At 45.5% G+C, this 21,699-nt stretch overlaps 1 protein-coding gene, 1 long non-coding RNA gene and 1 pseudogene across 5 annotated transcripts in view; 2 read left to right on the top strand and 1 right to left on the bottom strand.

Annotated features, from left to right (window-relative positions):
• The window catches only part of TMCC3 (transmembrane and coiled-coil domain family 3), a 243,496-nt gene that overhangs the window by 160,531 nt on the left and 61,266 nt on the right, over positions 1-21,699 (top strand). For 2 of the 4 annotated variants that reach the window (XM_036085868.2, XM_036085862.2), the window contains exon 1: positions 206-436. The exons of the other annotated variants lie outside the window; for them this stretch is intronic. In XM_036085868.2, coding sequence (XP_035941761.1) covers positions 359-436 — 78 coding nt within the window. In that variant the 5' untranslated portion in view covers positions 206-358. Of the gene's footprint in view, positions 1-205; positions 437-21,699 lie in introns of those variants that run through there. 4 annotated transcript variants of the gene reach the window in all.
• Positions 3,357-7,513, top strand: LOC144382159 (uncharacterized). The gene is made up of 2 exons (XR_013448594.1): positions 3,357-5,675; positions 6,477-7,513. It is a non-coding gene; the product is annotated as an uncharacterized LOC144382159 (long non-coding RNA).
• LOC118531712 (splicing factor 3B subunit 4 pseudogene) lies at positions 13,865-16,143 on the bottom strand (annotated as a pseudogene).

The raw sequence follows: 21,699 nt of genomic DNA, 5'->3' as shown, positions 1-21,699 counted from the left end.
GCAAACGAAGCCAGTGTGGGAGAGTGTGGATTCAAGTTTCAGCGAGGGAGGAAGAGAAGTTGCACCTGGGGCAGGGTCTTGGGCCCCGGCGGGCGGGCATGGGGAGGCGGGGAGAGGGGAAGGGGGAGGAGACTCTGGCGTCCCTGCTCCGCCTCCCCCACCCCCACCCCACCCCCACCCCACCCCCACCCCCAGCGGCGGCGGCGGCGGCGCAGGGCAGCCGCGCGGGTGTCGGCAACAGCTGCAGCGGCCCGCGCCGCCCCCTCGGCCGCGGCCCCCAGAGCGAGCCCGAGCACGGTCGGCGGCTCGCGGCGCGGCGGCCGGGGGAGACGGGAAAGTTGCCGGCGCGAGCGCAGACATGCCGGGCAGCGACACGGCGCTCACCGTGGACCGGACCTACTCCGACCCGGGTCGGCACCACCGCTGCAAGAGCCGGGTGAGAGGCGCGGGCGGGGCGGCGGTGGGGGGGCCGCCGGGCCGAGGGGCGAGGCCGGGTGGGCTTTGGCGCCGGTGTTCGCCAACTCTCGCTGCCCGCCTCTCGCCGCCTGCCTCTCTTCCTCCCCGGGTCCCTCCCGCCGCGGGTCCGCGCCGAAGGGGCTGGGGAGGGGGTGGGGGGCGTCGGGGGCAGAGCCGAGCCCGGCCCGCCGGACCCCGCCCTCCGTCGCCGCTGGGTTCCCCGCGCGCCTGCCGGACCCGGGCGCCCGGGGTCCCCGACGGCCCCGCGCTCCGCCACCCACCGCCAGGGAGCGCCCGCCGCGCGGTGCCCGGACGCGAGGGAATCCCGCCAGCCGCGGCCCCGGTGGGACGGCGCGCTCGCCCTCCTGACCTCGCGTGCTGCCCGCGCCTCCGCAGCCCTCGGGGTTTCGGGCGCGGGCCGGCGGAGGCGGAGGCGGACGGGCTTCCCGGTCTGGCGCGGCGGCTGCCCCGGCTCTGCCCGAGCGGAAAGTCAGCCTTCGCCGCGGCAGCCCCGGAGTTCCCAGCCGTGCCGAGCGGGCGCCCTCTCCATTGTTTGCAGTGTAATTTGCTGTTGCTGATTTTGGCTGTGGGCGAAAATAGCTCTTCAGAGCAAGCAGCAGAGACGAGCCTTGTAGTGCTTCAAAATAAAGACGGAGGCCGCAGCCTGGGCGCCGGTCCCTCCCGGCAGCGGAGGCCCCCGCCGGCTCGGGGGTCCCTTTGCCTTCCTGGGCTGTTCAGTCCCTCGGCGGATTGAAGTGCCTTTGAGAAACAGTACGTCCTCCACCCTGGCACTTGTTCTGGCAAAGCTACCTGGAGGTGCTCTTTGCTAACTACTCGCTTGTTCGAGATCTCAGTATTTGAGTGTCAGCCTCCCGGTGTAAAGTTCACAGAGTTTTGCGCAGATTCTGGCCTGCCATCCCCCAAGATCCAGAGACCACTGGATGGGAAAAGTGGCAAGGGCGACAAATGCAGCTCAGCGCCTAGTGCGGGATGTGGGAGTTTAATCATAATTCGGAGAACTAATCAGTTATCCCAGAAGTGAAGTAACTAGTCCCTGTTATCCCTTTTTCCTTTAGTATCTGTTAACTGAATTAACAGAATGGTTTAAATTTTTACAGATTAAACTTATTTGGTGGAGGTTACTGCATCCACTCCACTCTCCTCTACTCCCCAGAAGAATTCTTTTTTGCACTTTATTTTTTTATTGACGTATACTTGACATACAATGTTATATTTAGTTTCAGAGGTGCAGAATAGTGATTCCACAAATATATACATTACAGAGTGCTCACCATGATAAGTTTTGCATTTTCTTTAAAAGTTTCATAACAGTTTGTTATGAAAATAACCATAAACTGCCATTTGGAAGAAAACATGAGCGAAAGATCTTTGGTTACCTATAGTTAGAAATTGTTGGAAGGATGACTGCTGGTTAACACAGAGTTAACGAGGAGGAAAGGTGAAGATCGTTTTCTAATGCATTTGTAATTGGAGGAGTCTATTAATGTTGCAGTTGACAGAAGAAATTTCAGACTTGAAAAAAGTGTGGAAGCTTGGTTTCTCTTGTCACAACTGTGATAATCTTTGTGTAAACAAGATTAGTAATCTTTGAAGGATGGGTGGCTCATTGTGAGCTCATTTAGGTGATTTGGCAAGACTCATGGAACTTTGCAAAACTCACTCTTCATAATCTGTGAAATGGTAGTGATAGAGTTCATATCTCAGCTACCTAGGTGGAAAGTGGCAAAGCAAACACGTAATTTAAACTGTAGATTTAGTTTGTCTCTGCTGGTTCTGCTAATGGTCCATTGCTACATATCCCTTTTCTACCACAACCTTACGTGAAGGGAGTTGCTTATTTTCTTTAAAATTCTACCGATGATGTTACACGTACTACCTTGTATTATTAGCATGGAAATACCTGATTTTGGGTGTGGGGTGGGGCAGAGGGAGAGAGAACATGTTAAGCAGACTTCATGTCCATCGTGGAGCCTGACCTGGGGCTGGGTCTCACGACCCTGAGATCATGACCTGAGATCATGACCTGAGCTGAAATCGAGTCGGATGCTTAACTGACTGAGCCACCTAGGTGCCCCGAGACACCTGATTTTTTAAATAGACTGTGTATTAAACCTAAGTTAGACATTGTATGTACTGATTATTCTAAATTAGCTTATTGGACAAATGAAATCTAGTGAGGACTAGACAAACTCAGACCAAGGAGGGCTAGAACTTTAGCAGACAGTGACTACATGTTTTGTAGCAATGATGCTGAGATCCCTGTTTAAACTTCTTGACTGCTTTTAGGATTTTACTGTTCAGATGGCAAGGAATAGAACTGGAGGAAATTTTGTAAATTTGTAACTTTTCTCAAGTGAGGCCGATGTAATTTTGAGTCTGTTCTTAAGGCTGTAGTAAGCCTGCTGTAATGAAGGGAAAATAACCAACAATTTTCCTGTGCAGAAAGTATTTCTCCCTTCAGATGATTCTAGCTCCTGTTTTGTGGAACTCTTAGATCTAGCTATAAAGACGTGCTTTTTCCTACACTCAGAAAATATGTGATGCAGAAGGAGAACATCAGGCAGTATTAGGGTTTAATTTCTTGATGTGTTATTTGGTGGTTTATTGCCAAAGGGGGGTTTGTTGCCTCCCTTTGGCAATAAACCATCTAGTATAGGATTTTTTTTTAAAGATTTATTTATTTATTTGAGAGAGCGAGAATGAGAGAGAGAGAGAGAGAGTACACGAGAGGGGGGAGGGTTTTAGAGGGAGAAGCAGGCTCCTTGCCGAGCAGGGAGCCCGGTGCGGGACTCGATCCTGGGACTCCAGGATCATGACCTGAGCCGAAGGCAGTCACTTAACCAACTGAGCCACCCAGGCGCCCCTCTAGTATAGGATTTTAAAAAGAACACTTTTGGTGGACTCGTGTGGTAAATTAGCTCACCTAAAAATACTCTAATGAGAACTGGAGGTGCTGTGCAGTTTCCTCCCAGGAAGGGGCTAAGACTCCAACAGATCAAATTCTTGCTTACTGAATGGTCATTTTTTAAGTTCAAAATTGATACCTGTTGAGATAACAGGAAAAATATACATCTCTCTTGCTGAGTTTGGTTAAGCCTTTGAGACTAGAATAATAATGAGGCAGTGTACTATTTTAACGTTGCAGGAGTCTATTTTTACAGCCAGGTGGATTAACCTAGATTCCCTCCCCTCAGTGAAAATGTAATATAACTAATGAATTCTGTGATTATCTCTAAGCTGACAAGTCAGGATCATTCATATTTTTAAACTTTGTCAGGGTAAAACTCAGAAATGGTGCATGCTAACTCGACACACAGAATAATATCCCCTACTTTAAAAGGAAGAGCATGCATAGTTTGAATCCTACTTTTTTTTTCATGCCCTAAATAGTTAAAGCCTGTCATCTTTTTAAGAATACAGGCAGTCTGCTTCCTATATATTAACTGGTTTTTATTAGTGAATTAAATTTCTGTTCTAATTTTAAATGTTCTAAAATGGCACCTTCAGCCACCTGTGGATAATGGTCAGCAGCTGGGGCTCTCCGATCAGGTGACCTGGATCATATTCTGGCTCTTCACATTTCCCAGCCGAGTGAGCACTGGGGCAAGGTCTAACCTTCCTGAGCCTCCAGTTCCCTGTCTGTAACAGAGGTGATAATAGTCCCTGCTTCTGGGAGTGATCTCGAGAGAGCATTTGTTTAAAAAAAACCCCAAAACAAAAAGCGGTCCTGTGCACTCAAGGTTAGATGTTTTTATCCCTGTGTAAGGTGAATACTCTTTTTCTTATTCTATTGGTACCGCTGCTAATCAGAATCGCTAGTCATCCTGAGTGCTTCCCTCCTTCTCATCTCTCATCTGTCGGCCATTCCGCTGGGTCTTTCTTGGACTTTTCTCGGGACTTGGTACCTTACTCCCCGTGTCCCCCAGTCATCTCCCACCTCAGTTTAGCCACGTCTCACCTCCGGAATTGGTAATGGCGCACTAGCTTCCTCGTTGCTCTCTGATTTCATCAGCCCCAATCGATCCTCCCCGCAAGGACCAGAGTATTCCGCCCAGAGGACCACTTTCAATGCGCTAGCCCCCAGACGACAGATCTTGTACTAGTGCCCCCACGGACCCCGTAATCATTCGAAGTCTTAGTTTCCTCTTCTCCACCCCAGGGGTGTTACAAGGACCAAATGCAGTAACATCTATAAAATAACACGTACCCAGAAAGAACTCAATAGATGGTAGCTGTTTTTGCTACTACTATATAAGAAGTGGTCATAAGCTTGAAAATGGGCAGACTGCTAATTTTGTGAGTAGAATAGACTTGCTTGGGCATTTTTAGCATTTTGTCCCTCTTCCATCATATGTTCCTTACCACATTGACTGTTTACATATTTGTCACTTACGTGTTTATAAACTGTGGACACTGGCACTTTGAGAACAAGAGGTTTCATTCATGCAGCAAATACTTGCTGAGCGCCTTCCGTATGCTCGCGACCCCCTGTAGGCATCAGGAATGTAACGGTGAATGGACCGGACAGCCTGGTCTCTCTGGAGGCTTACTATCTGGTGAGTGTATTTTATTTATACTTGTGGCCCCAGGAAATACCCTCCTATTTTATAGGAGGAAATGGTAATAAGTACAGAGGCCTCTAACATCTGGGCATGGTGGCTACCTGTAGTTCATCGTTAAGTGTTCTGTGGTTTGGAAAGAGACTTTGAATTACATGATGAGTAATGGCCAAAAGCAGTCCGGGAGAAGAGGATGTCATAGCCCTTCTCAGAGTGGAAATGGTTGGGCAGTGATGTAATAAGTGGATGATCGCCTGCTCACTTCCTGGGCAGGCACAAGAGTGAGCGGGCACAGACTCTGTCCCGGGGGCCCCTGACCTGGTGGAGTGGCGAGCGGAGGGCTGTGTGAGTACACTTTGAATCAGTGATCTGTTTTATTCTAAAGAGTTCTTTAAAAGCACGGTGAATAATGATGAGTGTCTCAAGTCCGATTTTTGTTAAATTCCGGTTGGATAGATTGATGGGGTGTATCTTGAGCTGTGCTTTGCTACAGGCTCATGGGCTCTCCCTTCAGAGGAGAACAAACTGCCACCCGCCACCAGCACACGCGCCTGTCACATCCGCTGTTGAATACCAAGACAGCTGCTACCACGTTGGACTGTAAGACCCACGGCCTGAATTTCCAGGGCTGCTCTTAAGGTCAGAAATCATCCTGATCTTTCTGGATGGAAATTGCCCATGTCTTGACTTAGGACAGGCTGCAGGTTTCAGCCCTGCTGTTTCTTTTTTGTGTTTTTATGTTTTCAGTGGAGGGGGCTGGTTGAGAGAGAAGGGAGAGAACCATGAATCACTGTACTGTGAATCAGAACGAGGACTTTACATGCCTTAGAAAAGGAACATCAGGATATATGATCCATGCATGATCCAACTGCTTCCATTGGGCGGAGGGGGTTGCTGCTTGAAGGAAAACAGTGTATTTATTGATTATTCCTCTGTAAGGAGGCAGACAGAACATAGATGAAAAGAAGAATGCAGTAACAGTGTTAACAGCTAACCTGTGCTAATTCCTTACTATAACCCAGGTGCAATACTAAGCACTCAGATGCACTATCTCCTTAATCCTCATAATATCCTATTATAGCTTGATTTTTACAGATGAGGGAGTTGAGGCCCGGGCAGTTTATTTGTCCAAGGTCTTGTGGCTGTTAGGAAATGGTCGAGCTAGGATCTGGTGAGCCCAGATCTAATTGCAGAACTTGCATTTTACCCACTTTGCTGGCTTCTACCTCTGAGATGACTACTGGAGAGCAGCTCAGTCTTCACAAACCTGTCGAGGCCTTGAACACGGGTGTGGTCAGCTTCTGCAGGGTGCCTAGCCAAATTGTGTGTTTGGGATTCTTACAACACAGCGCTTTGCCGGTCCTTTGTGTATCGTCTTCTGTACCCAATAAACTTTTGATGAAGAATGGTTTAGAGTGATAATTTATGAACTTTTTACAGTGCCTGTGATACAAGATTGTTGCCAGTAGTTTGGAGAAGTCTTAAAGGCTGTTAAATAAGCTCATGATTAAAGAACATCAGTGAAGAACCATCTTCCAGCCTGGTATTTGGTCTCTAGAGCATGAACAGTTGAAGGACACAACAAGGCTGGTTCTTCCTGTGACAGTCCGAGTCACAGTCCGCCTCAGCAGATCACCTGGTAGGACTTCGGCTTCCCTGGACCGAGGGCATGTGCTTCTCAATGTGTGGGGCAAAGTGCTGGAAAGTAGACTCAAAGGTTTGAACCATGTTAGAACTGAAAGGGGAATGTAGACATAAACTCCAGAACATTCCATTTGTAGAAGTAGAAAAGTGACATCCAGCCAGACTGTAACCAGTGAAATGAGGTAATTAATATAGGTAACTAATGAGATAACTAATAATATATAACCATTATACCAGCTTCTATCTTTTTTTTTTTAAAGATTTTATTTATTTATTTGAGAGAGAGAGAGAGAGAATGAGAGAGAGCACGAGAGGGAAGAGGGTCAGAGGGAGAAGCAGACTCCCTGCTGAGCAGGGAGCCCGATGTGGGACTCAATCCCGGGACTCCAGGATCATGACCTGAGCCGAAGGCAGTCGCCCAACCAACTGAGCCACCCAGGCGCCCACCAGCTTCTATCTTAAAAGAGAATTCCTTAACAGAAAATGGTTTTAAATATTTTTAGATACCAAGCTAATTGCTAAGTTATATAAGATACGTATCTCAAAATTTAAGTAGAATGAGAATTTGAAATTATTTGCCGTAGAGAATTAATTGATGGACAGATTTTACATTTTATGAGTTTTCTAGGTGGAGAAAAAGTGAATTTGAGTGATTCAGTGTTACATCATCATCCTTATCAATTTGTTTGCAGATTTTTGGTGGGACTAGGGTGAAGAGGGTGTGACATTTCCTGTATTAGACTGCTTAGCTGCAGATCTGTTGCCACTAGTAAAGATGATCTTTTCTGATTTTATTGTTGTTTTTTTCCCCGAAATAAAGTTTTGCAAAATGAGTTCATCTTTGTCTTTACCTTCTACATGTTGGGATAGGATATTGGGGAAAAAACATGAGCCAGATGCATCAGTCATGGAGTACATTACACACACACATACACACACACACACATTATAACTTAGAATTCAAACCTGGTGTTTGTCATGGAGTACATTACACACACACACATCATAACTTAGAATTCAAACCTGGTGTTTGTTGCCCCCAAAGCTTTCTGTTCCTGTAAGACTCTCATTGAGGGCATCTTCCAGCACCAAGTGTTTTTAGCATATGTAATTTTCATGCAACACCCCAGAAACATCATCTGGTTCTTCGCCACAGAAACAATCATCTGCCCCAGCGCTGGGGGGAAGACAGGGATAGGATCCATTGGCACATGAGTGCCAGTCCCCAGTGACGTGCCTCCCTGAGGGAAACTTCCACAGCCAGGGAGTAAGGTGTGGCTTTAGCACATAATAAAAGGCATTTCTACTTAGATGTTCCGCAGGCACCTCAAAGTCTACATGCCAGACTTCATTCATTCTATCAGATCTCCCCACCCCCCTGCCTGGAGCCTGGAATACTTTCCCTGTCCAGCATATTCCCAAATCAGAGGTCTGGGAAGCTCCCTCAGCGCCCCCCATCCCTTACCCACCACATCCGGTGGTTTACCTCTTACTGTTCCTCAACCACCTTTGCCTCTCTATCCTCACTTTCTTAGTTTACTTCTGGATTTGAAGACGATGAAGGGTTCAGAGTATGGACTCTGGAGTCAGACTTGATTGTCCGCTTCTCCACTTAGCAGCCCTGGGAACAAGCGTGAGAAGTGGTGTGAGGAAACCCGTTGCAGCAGCTGTTGTTCTGACGTTGAGTCACTTGTGTCCACCACAGAGTTCCCCAAACTTCAGTCATTCCCACACCTACACAAAGCTTCCTACCACCTGTATGATGATTTACTTAATATTTCCAAAGCCATTCACTCCTTCAAAATTAAATTTATTTTTAAGGTATCAATGTTCCCATGTAGTTAATATTGCCTGAGCCCTCTGAGGGCTTGCAGTGCGAGATTACAAGGATGAGCCTCTGTTGGACCATCAGCAGAGAGCTGCTAGCCCTGAACAGAGACTTTTCTTCCGGCCCAGTCACCTGGATGGCCTTGCAGGTGGTTTTCAAGGGAATCACTGGCTCACTCTGATTCTCTGTTACTGCTTTCGTTTTATGCCACTGAAAATAATTCAGAATCATTTTGGAAAACACTGGGTGTTTGTATTGTATCATCTCTCCTCATCCTTTTAGAAATACTTCTTTTAGAACCACGACTTAGAAGATATTTGGAAGTATTTTTTTCATGGATTGTGAAAATTTGAGTGTGTGGAGATGAACAGAAGCTCCACTCTGGTGATTTGAAGGCAGCCTTGTCCAGGTGGGAATATGTGGAAGAGGTTGGGAAAAGGGGGAATTGTTCTTGGCCAGAGCTCCCATCTTCTCATGACCTGAGAGAAACTGAGGCCATGGAAGGCCTTAGGCGAAAGAGTGCAATGTCAGGAATTATAAGGACTCTGGGAATTTCAGGCAAGGACAAAGTGGGTGGAAAAGAAATTTCAGCTCTGTGTTGTTCCTGAAGTAAACTTGAATTTAATTAAGATGAGTATGTAGGCTTGTTGTAAGGAAATTAAATGGTGCCTTGAGCTGCAGCCTTCCACAGAAATTTTGAGATAAGTTCTTGTCCAAAAATAAAGTATGCCCTTAGTGAAAGCTACGCTTTAGCACCTCAACATATTTACTTCAGTGTGTGCATCTGTGTGTTGGGGCCAATAGTCCCTTTTTCCCATCTTTGTGAAGATACTGTGATAATCCAGAAGGTGTGGAACTCAATTTCAGATAGTCAGTGGTACTATTTTAATCTCACTAATTGGAACAGGTGGCCTGTATTTGAGACTGAATCTCTCGTTGGCATAGATTTTAATTTATCTGGAAATCTGAGGCCCATTCAGTAAGGCTGTGTATTGGCATCAGGCAAGTGCTTGAAAGCTTCAACCATTAAAAGCACAGAAGGCTGAGAGGAAGATCGAAGAAATGGAGCTTAATAGTTTGCTGCTTTGATTCAGTTCTTAACTGTTGGGTGTAGAGCTAGTCGGGAACATGGCGGAGTGAAGCATGTCCAGATGCTTGAGAAGGCTGCTTATAAGTATTTCTCCAGATGAAGACAGTGTCTGAAGTATCTCCTTTGAATCCATCCCACAAAATGGCAGGGTTGAAGAGGACTTGGTGCAGTCCTCATGTTTTTATAAGAATTAGCATGTCTTCAGGCATGAGCTGAAGGGGGGGTGTGCTAGAGTGAGTCAGCTTACCACAAGCACTCAAGTTGAGATACTTCGAAATACCTCTAATGAAATCGGAGATGGTCTCCAGATTATGAACTTCTTCAACTGGACCACTCCTTTTTTTTTTTTTTTTTTTTTAACAGTAAATGTGTGCTTTGCAAGATGTCTTGTGAATATCTTGCTTTAAATCCTTCATCCTTCCAGAGGACAGAATCCCAGTTTCTTCCCCTGACACCCAGAGTCTCTCATCTGACCTTTATCTTTCACCCATTCTCAGCCCTCAAACTCTGGCTTCCTTCTTTGTGGTTTCCCCTGGCTCCCCTCTATGCCTGTGGGCACCTGCTCCATTCTTTCACATGGGGGGGATGATTGTGTTCATTTATCTACACGTGGATCCTGGTACATGGTTGGGGCTTTGTAAATACTGACAGAATGAGGGAATGTGGGTATGTTGTAAAATTGCACTTTCTTGAGAAGCTGGAAGACATATTTTACTCTTGAGCCATATCAGTGCAGATTAACCTACTTTATTTTAAAATTGCTGTACGGGATTCCAGGTTATGGGTATTCCATAATCTATCTAATTATTACCTTATTAAAGGACACATATATTGCTTCTAGACTTTTGGTTTTACAGGCACTTCAGTGACTGCCCTTGGACATGCTTCTTTTTGCACATGTGAAGAATATGTTAGTAGGCTAAATTCTTAAAAGTGGAATTGCTCCTTAAGAGTGTGTGTATGTTAAGTTACGATATTGCCAAATTGAACACTGTACCTACTCTGTCCAACACTAGGAGGCGGGGTGCAGCAGTGAATATATATAAACTGATACTGTTTATATAACCATCAATATATGAACATGCCTCAACTCACATCTTTCTGAAACAGTGTATTATAAAACTTTTTGATTCTTGCCCATCTGATAGGTGAAAACTGGTAGCTCATTTTAATTAATATTTTTCCTGATACAAATGAGGTTAATCATATTTTAAAGTTTTTATCTTGAAATAATCACAGACCCCCAGAAAGTTGCAAAAAATGGTTTAGAGATGTCCATGTATCCCTCCCCCAGATTCTCCCAATGGTTACATCTTATGTAACTTAGTACAAAAGGTTGATCACATGTTCACATACTTAAACATTTGGGTTGTGAACTGTTAATATATTCTGGCCATTTGTCTAGTGGGTTATTAATCTTTTAAGTTGTTTCGTAGAAGTTTTTTTACTTATTAAATAAGTTGTATTGCACATACATCTTTTCCAGTTCATCATTCCTGACTGTATTTTCTACTGTTATGTAAGAAATTGCCATAGATTAGCAACCTGAAACACCCCCGTTTATCTAATCTCATGGTTTCCATGGGTTGGGGATCCAGGTACAGCTTACCTGCGGCAGGATCTGGTTCATATTTATTCAGTGTTTGCTGTATGCATCCTCTGCTCAAGAGTTTCATCAGCCTGAAATCAAGGTGTCAGCCAGGACTACAGTCTAGTCTGAGGCTTGCAGTCCTTTTCCAAACTCACTGGTTGTTTACGGAATTAAGATCGTTACAGCTGTAAGACTGAGCCCCTCAGCCCCGAAGCTGCCCACTGTTCCCTGCCACTTGGCTCTCTCATAATGTGGTTGTTTCTTCAAGGCCAACAGGAGAGCCCCCAACTCTGTTGCATTTTGTCTCTTCTTCTAGACCCTCTCTTAAAGGGTTTATCTGATTAGGCCAGGCGCACGCAGATTAACCCAAGTCAACCGATTAGGAACCTTAATTATATCTGCAAAATATTTTCACTTTTGCTGTATAACATAACCTAATCATGGGAGTGAAACCCTATCACATTCAGAAGTCTTGCTCGCGCACGAGGGGAGGGTATCACAGGGTATGTACACCAGCAGGTGGGAATCTTGGGAACCATCTTAGAATTCTACCTACTACACTGTTTTGTTTTGTTTTAAGATTTTTATTTATTTGACCGAGAGAGACACAGCGAGAGAGGGCACACAAGCAGGGGGAGTGGGAGAGGGAGAAGCAGGCTTCCCGCAGACCAGGGAGCCCAGTGCGGGGCTCCATCCTAGGACCCTGGGATCATGACCTGAGCCGAAGGCAGATGCTTAATGACTGAGCCACCCAGGCGCCCCTACTACACTGTTTTAATGATACATTGTGTGTATGCTGAGCTCCATGGAGCCTTACATGTAGCAAACACTGAATAAATATTAACCAGACTTTGCCATGAAGAAATTTAAAAATTTCAGGGCTTACAGGATTTGTGTCATTCTTACAATGGCCTTTGAGATTCTTTTAAAAACCCAAACACCATGTTCTTCTAATACATTTTATGATTTAATAAATTTTATCTTTGGCTCATTTTTTAAAAATTTAAGTAAATTCCACCCCCAGCATGGGGCTCGAACTCACGACCCTAAGATCAAGAGTCATGCTTTACTGACTGAGCCAGCCAGGTGCCCCAGTCTTTGGCCTATTTAGAATTTGGTTCCCTTTGCACAGTTAGCTGCCTTTAAAACTACACTGCTGTCCACATTTATAGTTTTATTTTTATAAATTTCTACTTTTTCTCTGGGTTTTAAAACTTTTTTTAAACTATTGAATCAAAGGTTATAGTCTTAGTACATTTATTCTGGATTGATATCCACCTCCCCCCCTCAAACCAGGATTTGGAATGAGCATTTTGAGAACTCTAGCTCATGCATTTATAAACTTTCAAATAGGCACGATTCCAGTGTTCTTTACAGTAAGGAAAGGCCAAAAGGTAGAGGGGAAGAGATGGTGAAGTTCGTTGTTTTTTAAAAATTTTGCTTTCAGTTCTTTCTTTTGAACTAGATGTTGCCTGTCAGCAAGTTCTATTTAGTGTAGAAACCTGACCTTCCACATGCTTGCAGAAGCTGTTACAGTATGAAGAATGTGTGTTGTTGTTTCCTCATCCGGCTTTGCTGCCTTAATCACCTCTAGTCCACCATCCCAGCTAGGGAGATGGAAGAGCAGGTATTTTACATACTTACATACTTACATCGCCTAACTTTGTGCTCTGCGGGGCAGAGACCTCTTTCCAGCTTACCCCCCTCTCACTAAGTAAATAGATTTTGTGCCCTGTGCTGTCTTCGTCCTAGGACATTGAAGTGGATTCGTCACTCATGTTAGGATAGGGAATACAACCAGATTTTGTATTTGTAGGTTATAAGCTGTTTCTCTCTTTGGCTTGATTATCCTAATTTGTTAAGTTACCCCTGTGGCTTGCTAAGGGGTTGTTACGTGCACCTGTGTTAATGATTGAGCGGCTCACCTGCCTTACAATCTTTGCATTTGACACAGAGGGAGGTTAAACCTGTTGTCTGTGTCCAGAAACTAACACTTCACATTTCGTAACCTGACCCAAGAGCATATTAAAGGTGGAATGAATGTACTTTATTTATTTTTTAAAATATTTTATTTATTTGACAGAGAGAGACACAGCGAGAGCAGGAACACAAGCAGGGGGAGTGGGAGAGGGGGAAGCAGGCTTTCCACAGAGCAGGGAGCCCGATGCGGGGCTCAATCCCAGGACTCTGGGACCATGACCTGAGCCGAAGGCAGACGCTTAATGACTGAGCCACCCAGGCTCAGTGCTTTTATTTATTTCATTTGAGAAAGGCATCATGCTTGTAAAAACCTCCTGAATGTGCTTTTATTTATTTCATTTGAGAAAGGCATCATGCTTGTAAAAACCTCCTGACTTAAGCAATTATCAAGTAATATTTGTTGTATAAAGTTTACCTCCTGTACTGAGCAATTTAGAGCTACTCACTGAATTGGCATCTGTTGGGTAAGTGGGCAGCAAAATTAAAGCAAGAGTCTTCTTTCATTCATTCTTGTCCCGCTACTACCAGGAAGCCATGAGGGCTCTTATACCCAATCATTATCTGTTTCCAGCCCTCAGAAATGCTCTGCTATTTGGGTGAGTGGGAGCATATTAAATTCTGCTGCTGAGAAATTTGACTAGGAGTCTGGCCACTTAAAATGATCTGATGGCAAGAGAGTTTTTTGACATACTTACGGCTCAAATTAAGCTCTTATTTTTACTTACTTACTAACATCTTTGTTTGTTTGTTTATTAAGTAAACTCTCCACCCAGTCTGGGGCTTGAACTCACCACCCTGAGATCAAGAGCTGCATGCTCCACAGACTGAGCCAGACGGGTGCCCCTAAGCTCTTATTTTTAAAGCAAGACTTAGAGTTAAAATGAGAGCTCTTCAGCCTTGTTGATGTTTGAGGGACAGTTTTGCAAACTGAGCCCACCATTCCGACAGTCATTGTTTAGTGCTTGTATTTCTTTGGGCAAATGGGAAATGAATGATACAGTTTTGCGGGGGTTTTTTGTTTTTGTTTTTGTTTTTTTTAAACAAGGAGTTTAGTTTTATTTTCTCTGTGCATTTGTAAAACACTTAGGACCAACATAGAAAAAAAATAAAACCTCCTGTGAAAAACATTACACTTAAGAAAAAAACAAAAGGCCTGAGAGGGATTAGTGCCTTAGCCACAGGGAGCTACAGCAACTCTGATTGGTCCATGGAATTGAAAAGATATTGGGAAGATAGAACAGGAGGCAAGAGAACGAGAAATTACTGAGGAAGAGGGCCTCGAAGTGGGCCACGAGGGGGAACTGGAGGCCGGGGGTGGGCCAGGGTGGAGGGAGGGGCCTCCGCTGGTAGCCATAGGGTGGGGGTCATGGAGGCCCAGTATAGCCATGAGGAGGTCCACACATCCCCTGTGGAGGCATAGGACCTGGGTGACCCATGGGAGATCCAAACGGAGGCCCTCGAGGGGGCATGCCCATTGGAGGAGGTCCAGGATGAGGCATTCTGGGTGGCGGTCTGGGTGGTGGCTGTCCCCAGAGCCTGGGGGCCCAGCATGGGGGTGTCCTAAGCCATGAGGACCATGGGCAGCCAGCTGCATCTGAGACATCCCTGGATGGGGCATCCCACCCGGTGGGAATGGGTGAGGATGTGAGGGGCCATGTCCTCCAGCCCCAGGAGGTATAGGTGATGGAGGCATGGCTGGGGGTATCCCAGGTGAAAGGGCTCCAGGAGGCGGCACTGGGGGTGGGAAGGACCGAGAAGGAGGCATGCCTGGTGGAGGAAGCCTGGACCCCAATGTTGATACCACAGGATTGGGGGCTGAGGGTGGAGGGGGTGCATCTGCAAACAGCTGATGAGGGCGGTCAGCCTGGGAGAGTGGGTTCTGGGCTGCCAGAAGTCATTCATCTGCTGAGCCATGGCGCTCACCCTTGGAGTCCTTCTTGAAGGCACAGGACACAGTGATAGGGTGGGTACAGAGATACTGCCCATTCATGGCCTCAGTAGCTGCATCTGAAGCATCAAATGAGGTGAAATTAATAAAGGCATAACCTTTGGAGTTGCCTGTGTCAGGGTCCCACATAATCTTTGGGGTTTGTAAGATGACCCCAAAGACGCTGAAAGTACCATAAAGCAGCTTCTCATCAGTCTCCGGGTCTAGATTGCCAATGAAAATGTTGGCCCCCACGTCCAGGTTCTTGTGAGCTGATGCTTTGTTCACCTGTATTGGTTTCCCATAGAGTTTGATCACGTTCATGATCTTAATGGCATAGTCAGCATCTTCCTCACTCAAGAATTCCACAAAGCCATAGCCTTGGTGCTGACCTGTGACTCTGTCCTTTGGCATGTGGGTGTTGACTACTGGCCCTGCCTGGAGAAATAGCTCCCACAGCAGTGGTTCACTCACCTTCTCGTCCAGGCCCCCGACGTAGACAGTGGAACCCTGGTTCTGCTCGGAGATCGGCCCGGCCGCCATGGCGAAAGAGCTCCCGCCGTCTCCAGGCAGCCTAGTTTTGTGTTTTTATGGCTGTCTTTAGATATTCATGCCTTCTCAACCTTCCTTTCTGAAATAATTTGTTGCACATATGGGGTAATTTTAATGGTAACAGATTTGCTAAATAAGAAGAATACATATACTTCTGAAAGACAGAGACACTAAATCCATATACAAAGATTATTTTATATTTTCTGATACTTTGGACATTTCAGAAATCACAGTTGCTTTTTTAGTAAATGATTCTTTAAAATAACTGCTCCTGGGTGTCTGGGTGGCGGAGTCGGTTACAGCTTCCGACTCTTGGTTTCCGCTCAGGTCTGACCTCAGGATCATGAGATGGAGCCCTGTGTCGTTGGGCTCTGCACTTAGTGGGGAGTATACTTGAGATTCTCTCTCCCTTGGACCCTCCCTCCCCCTCTCAAATGAATAAATCTTTAAAAAAGAAAAAAAAAAAAAATTGCTCCTTAGTTTATTTACACAACAGCCTGAAATGAGCCTGGATGTTTTTCTAGGACAGCTAGCTTATTAAATTCTCAGTGGATTTTAATTTTCTGAAGTTTATGCTTGCTTTGATTGTTTAATTAAGGTTGAAGTTAATGTTCTCTGCAAGTAAATGCAGTGACATCAGATTCCAAGCTTATAAGGTAATGAAATGGTCCATCAGAAACCACAACTTATACCATATTTTAAAAAGTAAAACCAGATTCGCAGAGGGAAGGATGTTCTGAGCATGAGGAAAACCCATATCAAATCATTAACCACATAGTTCTGGTTAAATAGTAGACAAATTTATTTTTAATTACTAAATGCGTCAGACCTGGAAAAAACATTTAAAAAATGTGATACCCATGTACCTACGTCCTAGATTAACAGGTGGTAATATTTTGCCATATTTGCATCAGATTTCTGCCACTTGTTTTTAAGAAATAAATGGCCCCAAATGCAGCTCTCTGGATGCTTTCTCCCTTCCTATGCCCTCAGAGGTCTCCATAACCTGACGTTGGGTTTCATTCCTTTGCTTGCTTTTATACGTCGAATGAACTCATAAGCAATATATAGTATTGTTTCTTGTATTAAATATTTATATAAATGGCATCTCTTTTGTGATTTGCTATTTTATTTAGCATGGTGTTTTTATTTTATTTCTTCAAGCTTTTAGGTGTTTGGGTATTTTTAAGTTTTATTTATTTAAGTAATCTTTACACCCATCATGGGGCTTGAACTCACGACCCTGAGATCAAGAGTTGCATGCTGTTCCAACAGAGTCAGCCAGGTTCCCCCCCACCAGCATGGTGTTTTAAAAATCTATCCTACTTCATTCCCATCTTTATTTTTTATTGCAATATGTTATTCCAGTATATGAATAAACCAGCATGTGTTTATAGCCATTCTCCTAGTGGTAGACAGGTAGGTTGAGTCAGAGGTCTGTATGCTTGTGGGAGAGTTTCTCTGAGGAAGATGCTTGGAAGTGACACCACTGGGGCAGAGGAAAAAGTATCTTCACCTTTACCATCTGTTCTTAAGTAGCTTTGCCAAGTACTTGTACTTGTAAGAGTGATTTGTTAAAGCCACATTTTAATATATGTCACAGGAAATTTTCATAATGATGCTAGATTTTGTGTAGGTGTTTAAATAGTGTTTGTTTCAAATTTGTGTGCATTTTAATTTTGCCTGAAAGGAAATATAAAGTTATTTTGAATTTGCCGGCAGGCAGTTTTTTTACACCTTGTCAAGAATTTAGCATTCTACTCTTGTTCATGTCTATAAAAGTTGATGTGTCAATATTTTATTTATTGAGAGATTATTTACATACAGTAACCCCCCCTTAAGTGTACAGTTATATGATGACACAGTCTTGTAACCACCATCCAAATAAGATACAGAATATTTCCGTCACCCCAGAAAATTCCCTTTTGTTCCTTTTTAGTCATTACTGTGCTGTCCCCAGCAGTCATTGGTCTGATTTCTGTTCTTGTGATTTTGTCTTTTCCAGAGTGCACTATGGATGGAATCAGATAGTGTGTAGCCTTCTCCAGTGTGGCTTCTTTCACTTAGCATAATGCTTTTAAGATTCCCCGATGTTGCCTGTGTCAGTGCTTTATTCCTATTTAGTGATAAGTAGTATCAGTATGTTTTTAAGAGTACTGAAGTATGTGAGTATGAACAGAGATGCAAAATGACTTAAATCCCATGCTTCTTGTGTGACTGAATTTATCTGTTTTTCTCATGTCACTACCACAGCATTAGGAACAGTTTAGAACATCAATTTCCAGTTAGAAAGTACATTAATTGGTAATCCTGTTCCTTCTCGAATGTTCTGTTACTTCAGAGTATTAAAAAACATGCATGAAATTAGAGCCAGTGTTCTGTGTCTTAACCTAGGGTCTGTGGTTTTTGTATATTTGTACTTTCTTTGGAATGGTTCTCAGTGGTGGCAGATGACCTTTTAAAAAAGATGAAGAACCACCGGTCTAATGTAAGCTCTTGTTTCCGAATTAAAAACTTCAATTTATAGAAGTATATTTATTGACATGTCAGTGGGTCGTGCTTTTATGTTGATTGAAAAAGTTTACCAGATACTGGCGCAGAGAACTCGTTTTGGTTTATCACGTGGCACGTACGGATAGAGTGTGGCTAGAGCGAGTGTAAGTCCGCGTCCTCCCTGTGCTGTGACGAAGGCTTTCCCAAGGTTACCGCAGTCTTCCCGCAGTGCCGGACAGGAGGAGCGGCCCCCCTCGTCTTACCGACCGGGAACAGAGGCTCAGACAGGTAGATGACTTGTGCAGGGTCATACCCCAGCTTGGTCTGCGTCCCAGAGCCTTTGCCCCTGACCACTGGGCAGACTGCTTCCACATCTGAAGGGATGGTGACACAGACCCCAGGTGTAGACACTTGATGGGTGCTTTATTTTCCTTCCTCTGGCTTTTCAGTATTTTCATAACTTTTTGTCAATTTTTTTATTAACATATAATGTTTGTTTCAGGGGTACAGGTCTGTGATTCATCAGTCTTACACAATTCACAGCGCTCACCATAGCACATACCCTCCCCAGTGTCCATCACCAGCCACCCCATCCCTCCCACCCCCCTCCACTCCAGCAACCCTCAGTTTGTTTCCTGAGATTAAGAGTCGCTTATGGTTTGTCTCCCTCTCGGGTTTCGTCTTGTTTCATTTTTCCCTTCCTTCCCCTAGGATCCTCTGTCTTGTTTCTCAAATTCCTTCTATCATTTTCATAACTTCTCTAAACAAACACGTTTGCAGTGAAATGTAGCTACCTGATGAGAACCTTTATCCTGAGAAGATAAATCACATCGATGCTCTGACTTTCTGATTTACTCCTTTGTTTTGTCCTGGATCTGGGGAAGGCTCACGAGCACGGTGATGGAAACCAGGAGCAGGGCTGCGCCGTAGATATCCCAAGCGACACACCCTAGAGTGTAGATCTAGAACTTCTCCCCTGGCTTGTTTCTCACACAGGGCCTATTTGAAGCAAGCTAGGCCCAAACTCAGTGCAAAATACAAGGAGCAGCAGGCTGCCTTATCCCAGAGCCCCGCCATTGTCCTCAGTGCTGCCTTGCGCGCCCAGCGCTACTCTGGGCCCCGAGGTCTGTGAGACGTGCACCGCTCTTGAGGAGCTCAGGCTGGGGAGGACAGCCAGCAGATAGAGAAGGACAGTGCTGCAGGGAGCCCTGGCCTCACACGGACCCTTCTGGGAAGAATCGATCCAGAGCCCACTCTGAGGAGGAGTAGGTGTGAGCGGTTAAGCCTTTCTGGCCCATCCTCCCTGCTGCAGGGTTGTTCCTGATAGTTGTTTATAGGACACAGTTGGCAGAGGAGGACAGATGGTAGCAATTTTGAAGGTTTTGGTTCGCTTCCGATGAGCCCTTTGGTATGTATTTTGTGTATGTGTGTATGTATGCTGTCCTCGTGCAGAGGAAATACTAAATCATGGGCGTCACAGATAGCGTCTTTGATCTGACTCAGATGGAAGAAGGATGCTGCAGAAAAGGGAGGAACAGAGATGTTAATTGTCATGGCAACCAGCAGGTTTTCATAGTGGAACATTGCCTTTGTAACCTAAACCAGTCACCTTTTTGCTCACTGAAGAAAACAGACTGACGCAAACTCAAGAAATTATAGTACCATTTCTCAGCGGGGTTTTATTTGCTTCTCAGAAACAGCCTTGCAATGACTTTAGTTCCTTCATAGAATTTCAGAGCTGAAAGGCACTCTGGTGCCTTATAGAACTTTATGAAGTCAGGTGCTTATGGATTTCCTATTATTATGTGTCACCCCGTTTCCACTCCTGCCCCCCACCCGGGCTAATGCACGTGGCCAGGATTTTTACAAGGGACTAGAATGAGGACGAGTTTGGAATCTGGCAGCCACGCACTCTGTGACAGGGGCTCCTCCCCAGGGGAGAGTATTCCATTTGCCACCCTTTGAAAGCTTCTGCTGTTTGCTCCTGTGTGATCCTGTCGTGCTTGCTTCTTCACCGTCCATCAGTCTGTGGACTCAGCAGATGCTGAGATGCTTAGACTGTCTCACTCCTGCGGCCACTGTGTAGGCAAGTTCGGAGTCCGCCCTTTGCTGTCTGAGAACTCCTGGAGACTTGAACCCCTGTGGTTTTCTTTTAGTAGCTCTGGTGAGCTTTCGTGGACCTGGGGTACAACAGGCCAGTGTAAGAAAATACCCCTTATGTGAACAGGTGGAGCTCAGCCTGGGGTCATAAGGACTTTCTTGAACACCCCAGCAGAGTTTTCTTGTCGTTGATTAGCGCTCAGAGAGGAGGCAAAATTGTAGGTTCCCCTTTACTTCCCCTAATTTCTTTGTCTGAGGAGCCCCTGTCACCCAGGACAGCTCTGGGTGAGATTGATAGCTCTGGGACCACTGGTCCTAATGGGCTTCCTTGGACGGTGGCATCAAGATTGATGGTACCTGTGTCCCCACAGCCTGTGGCACGGAAAAGGCGTCACTCGGGCACCTTTTCACGGCACTGGATTGAAGAATGATGTCCCTCGCAAACCTTGGGTTGGCTTCTTCCCACCCCATACTGCAGGTGTCTCCTGATGACCCCCTTTCACCAGGTTGGGAATGTGGTATGTGCGAGAGCCCACTCATAAGCAGCCCAGGTATGAATCGTGCTCGTAACCATTCTGCTTTCAGCCTAATTCAACAAATACGTATTGAGCACCTACTATGTGCCAGGCATCCCAGGAACCAAAACAAAAATCGCCCTCATCAAGCTCATATTCTGGTAAGGCAAGGTAGATGGACCAGACCAATAGGTAAAATATACAGTGTGTTAAATGGTGGTAAGTACAGTGTTCAAACGTAAATCACGGCAAGGGGGCCGGGGAGACCCAAGGGGTGGGAGTATAAAGAAGCAGTTGTAAATAGGAAACTGAAGGAAAGCTCTTCCCAGAGGTGTCACTGAGGGAGGACCTGAGGAAGTAAGCCATGCAGCTCTGTAAGGGGAATTGCATTCCAGGGAGAGGGAACAGTAAGCAGGGACTCCCTGGGACAGGGGTATGCCTGTTGTATGTGAGGCGCATCAGTGGGGCCATGTGGCAGGAGCAGAGTGAGGACACGGGGTCCCGGGGGTAGTGGGAGGCTGGTTTATGTTTTCCAAGTTTGCCTGGGCTCCCGGATTAAAGGTGGGTGTGAGCTGGTGTCGAGGGACGTGTGGGGCATGGTGACAGTGCCTTGGATGAGGATGCTAGCAGTGGAGGTGATGAGAAGTGGTCAGATCTTCTAATGCAGGCCATTTTCAAGCTCTCCTTCAGTGTGCTTAGAGCTCGGAGGGGGCAGTGTGGTACCAGCGCCCTGGGGAGGCTAGGCCTGGGTTTTAAATTCTTCCACGCTGTGTGAGCTCATCTTCGACCATTTCCTCAACCAGTTTGAGCCAGTTTCCTCATGTAAAAAATAAGTATAATTCTTTCTTTAGAAGGGTGTTGAAGGCTTCTAAGATAATGTACTGGAAGCGTCTTCCCTGACTCCCGTTCTCATCTCCCGCCTGACTTGGGTTCTCCCCACCCA

Source organism: Halichoerus grypus, chromosome 6 (assembly GCF_964656455.1).
Source record: "Halichoerus grypus chromosome 6, mHalGry1.hap1.1, whole genome shotgun sequence".
Classification (NCBI taxonomy): domain Eukaryota; kingdom Metazoa; phylum Chordata; class Mammalia; order Carnivora; family Phocidae; genus Halichoerus; species Halichoerus grypus.
This window is presented reverse-complemented; position numbering and strand designations above follow the sequence as displayed.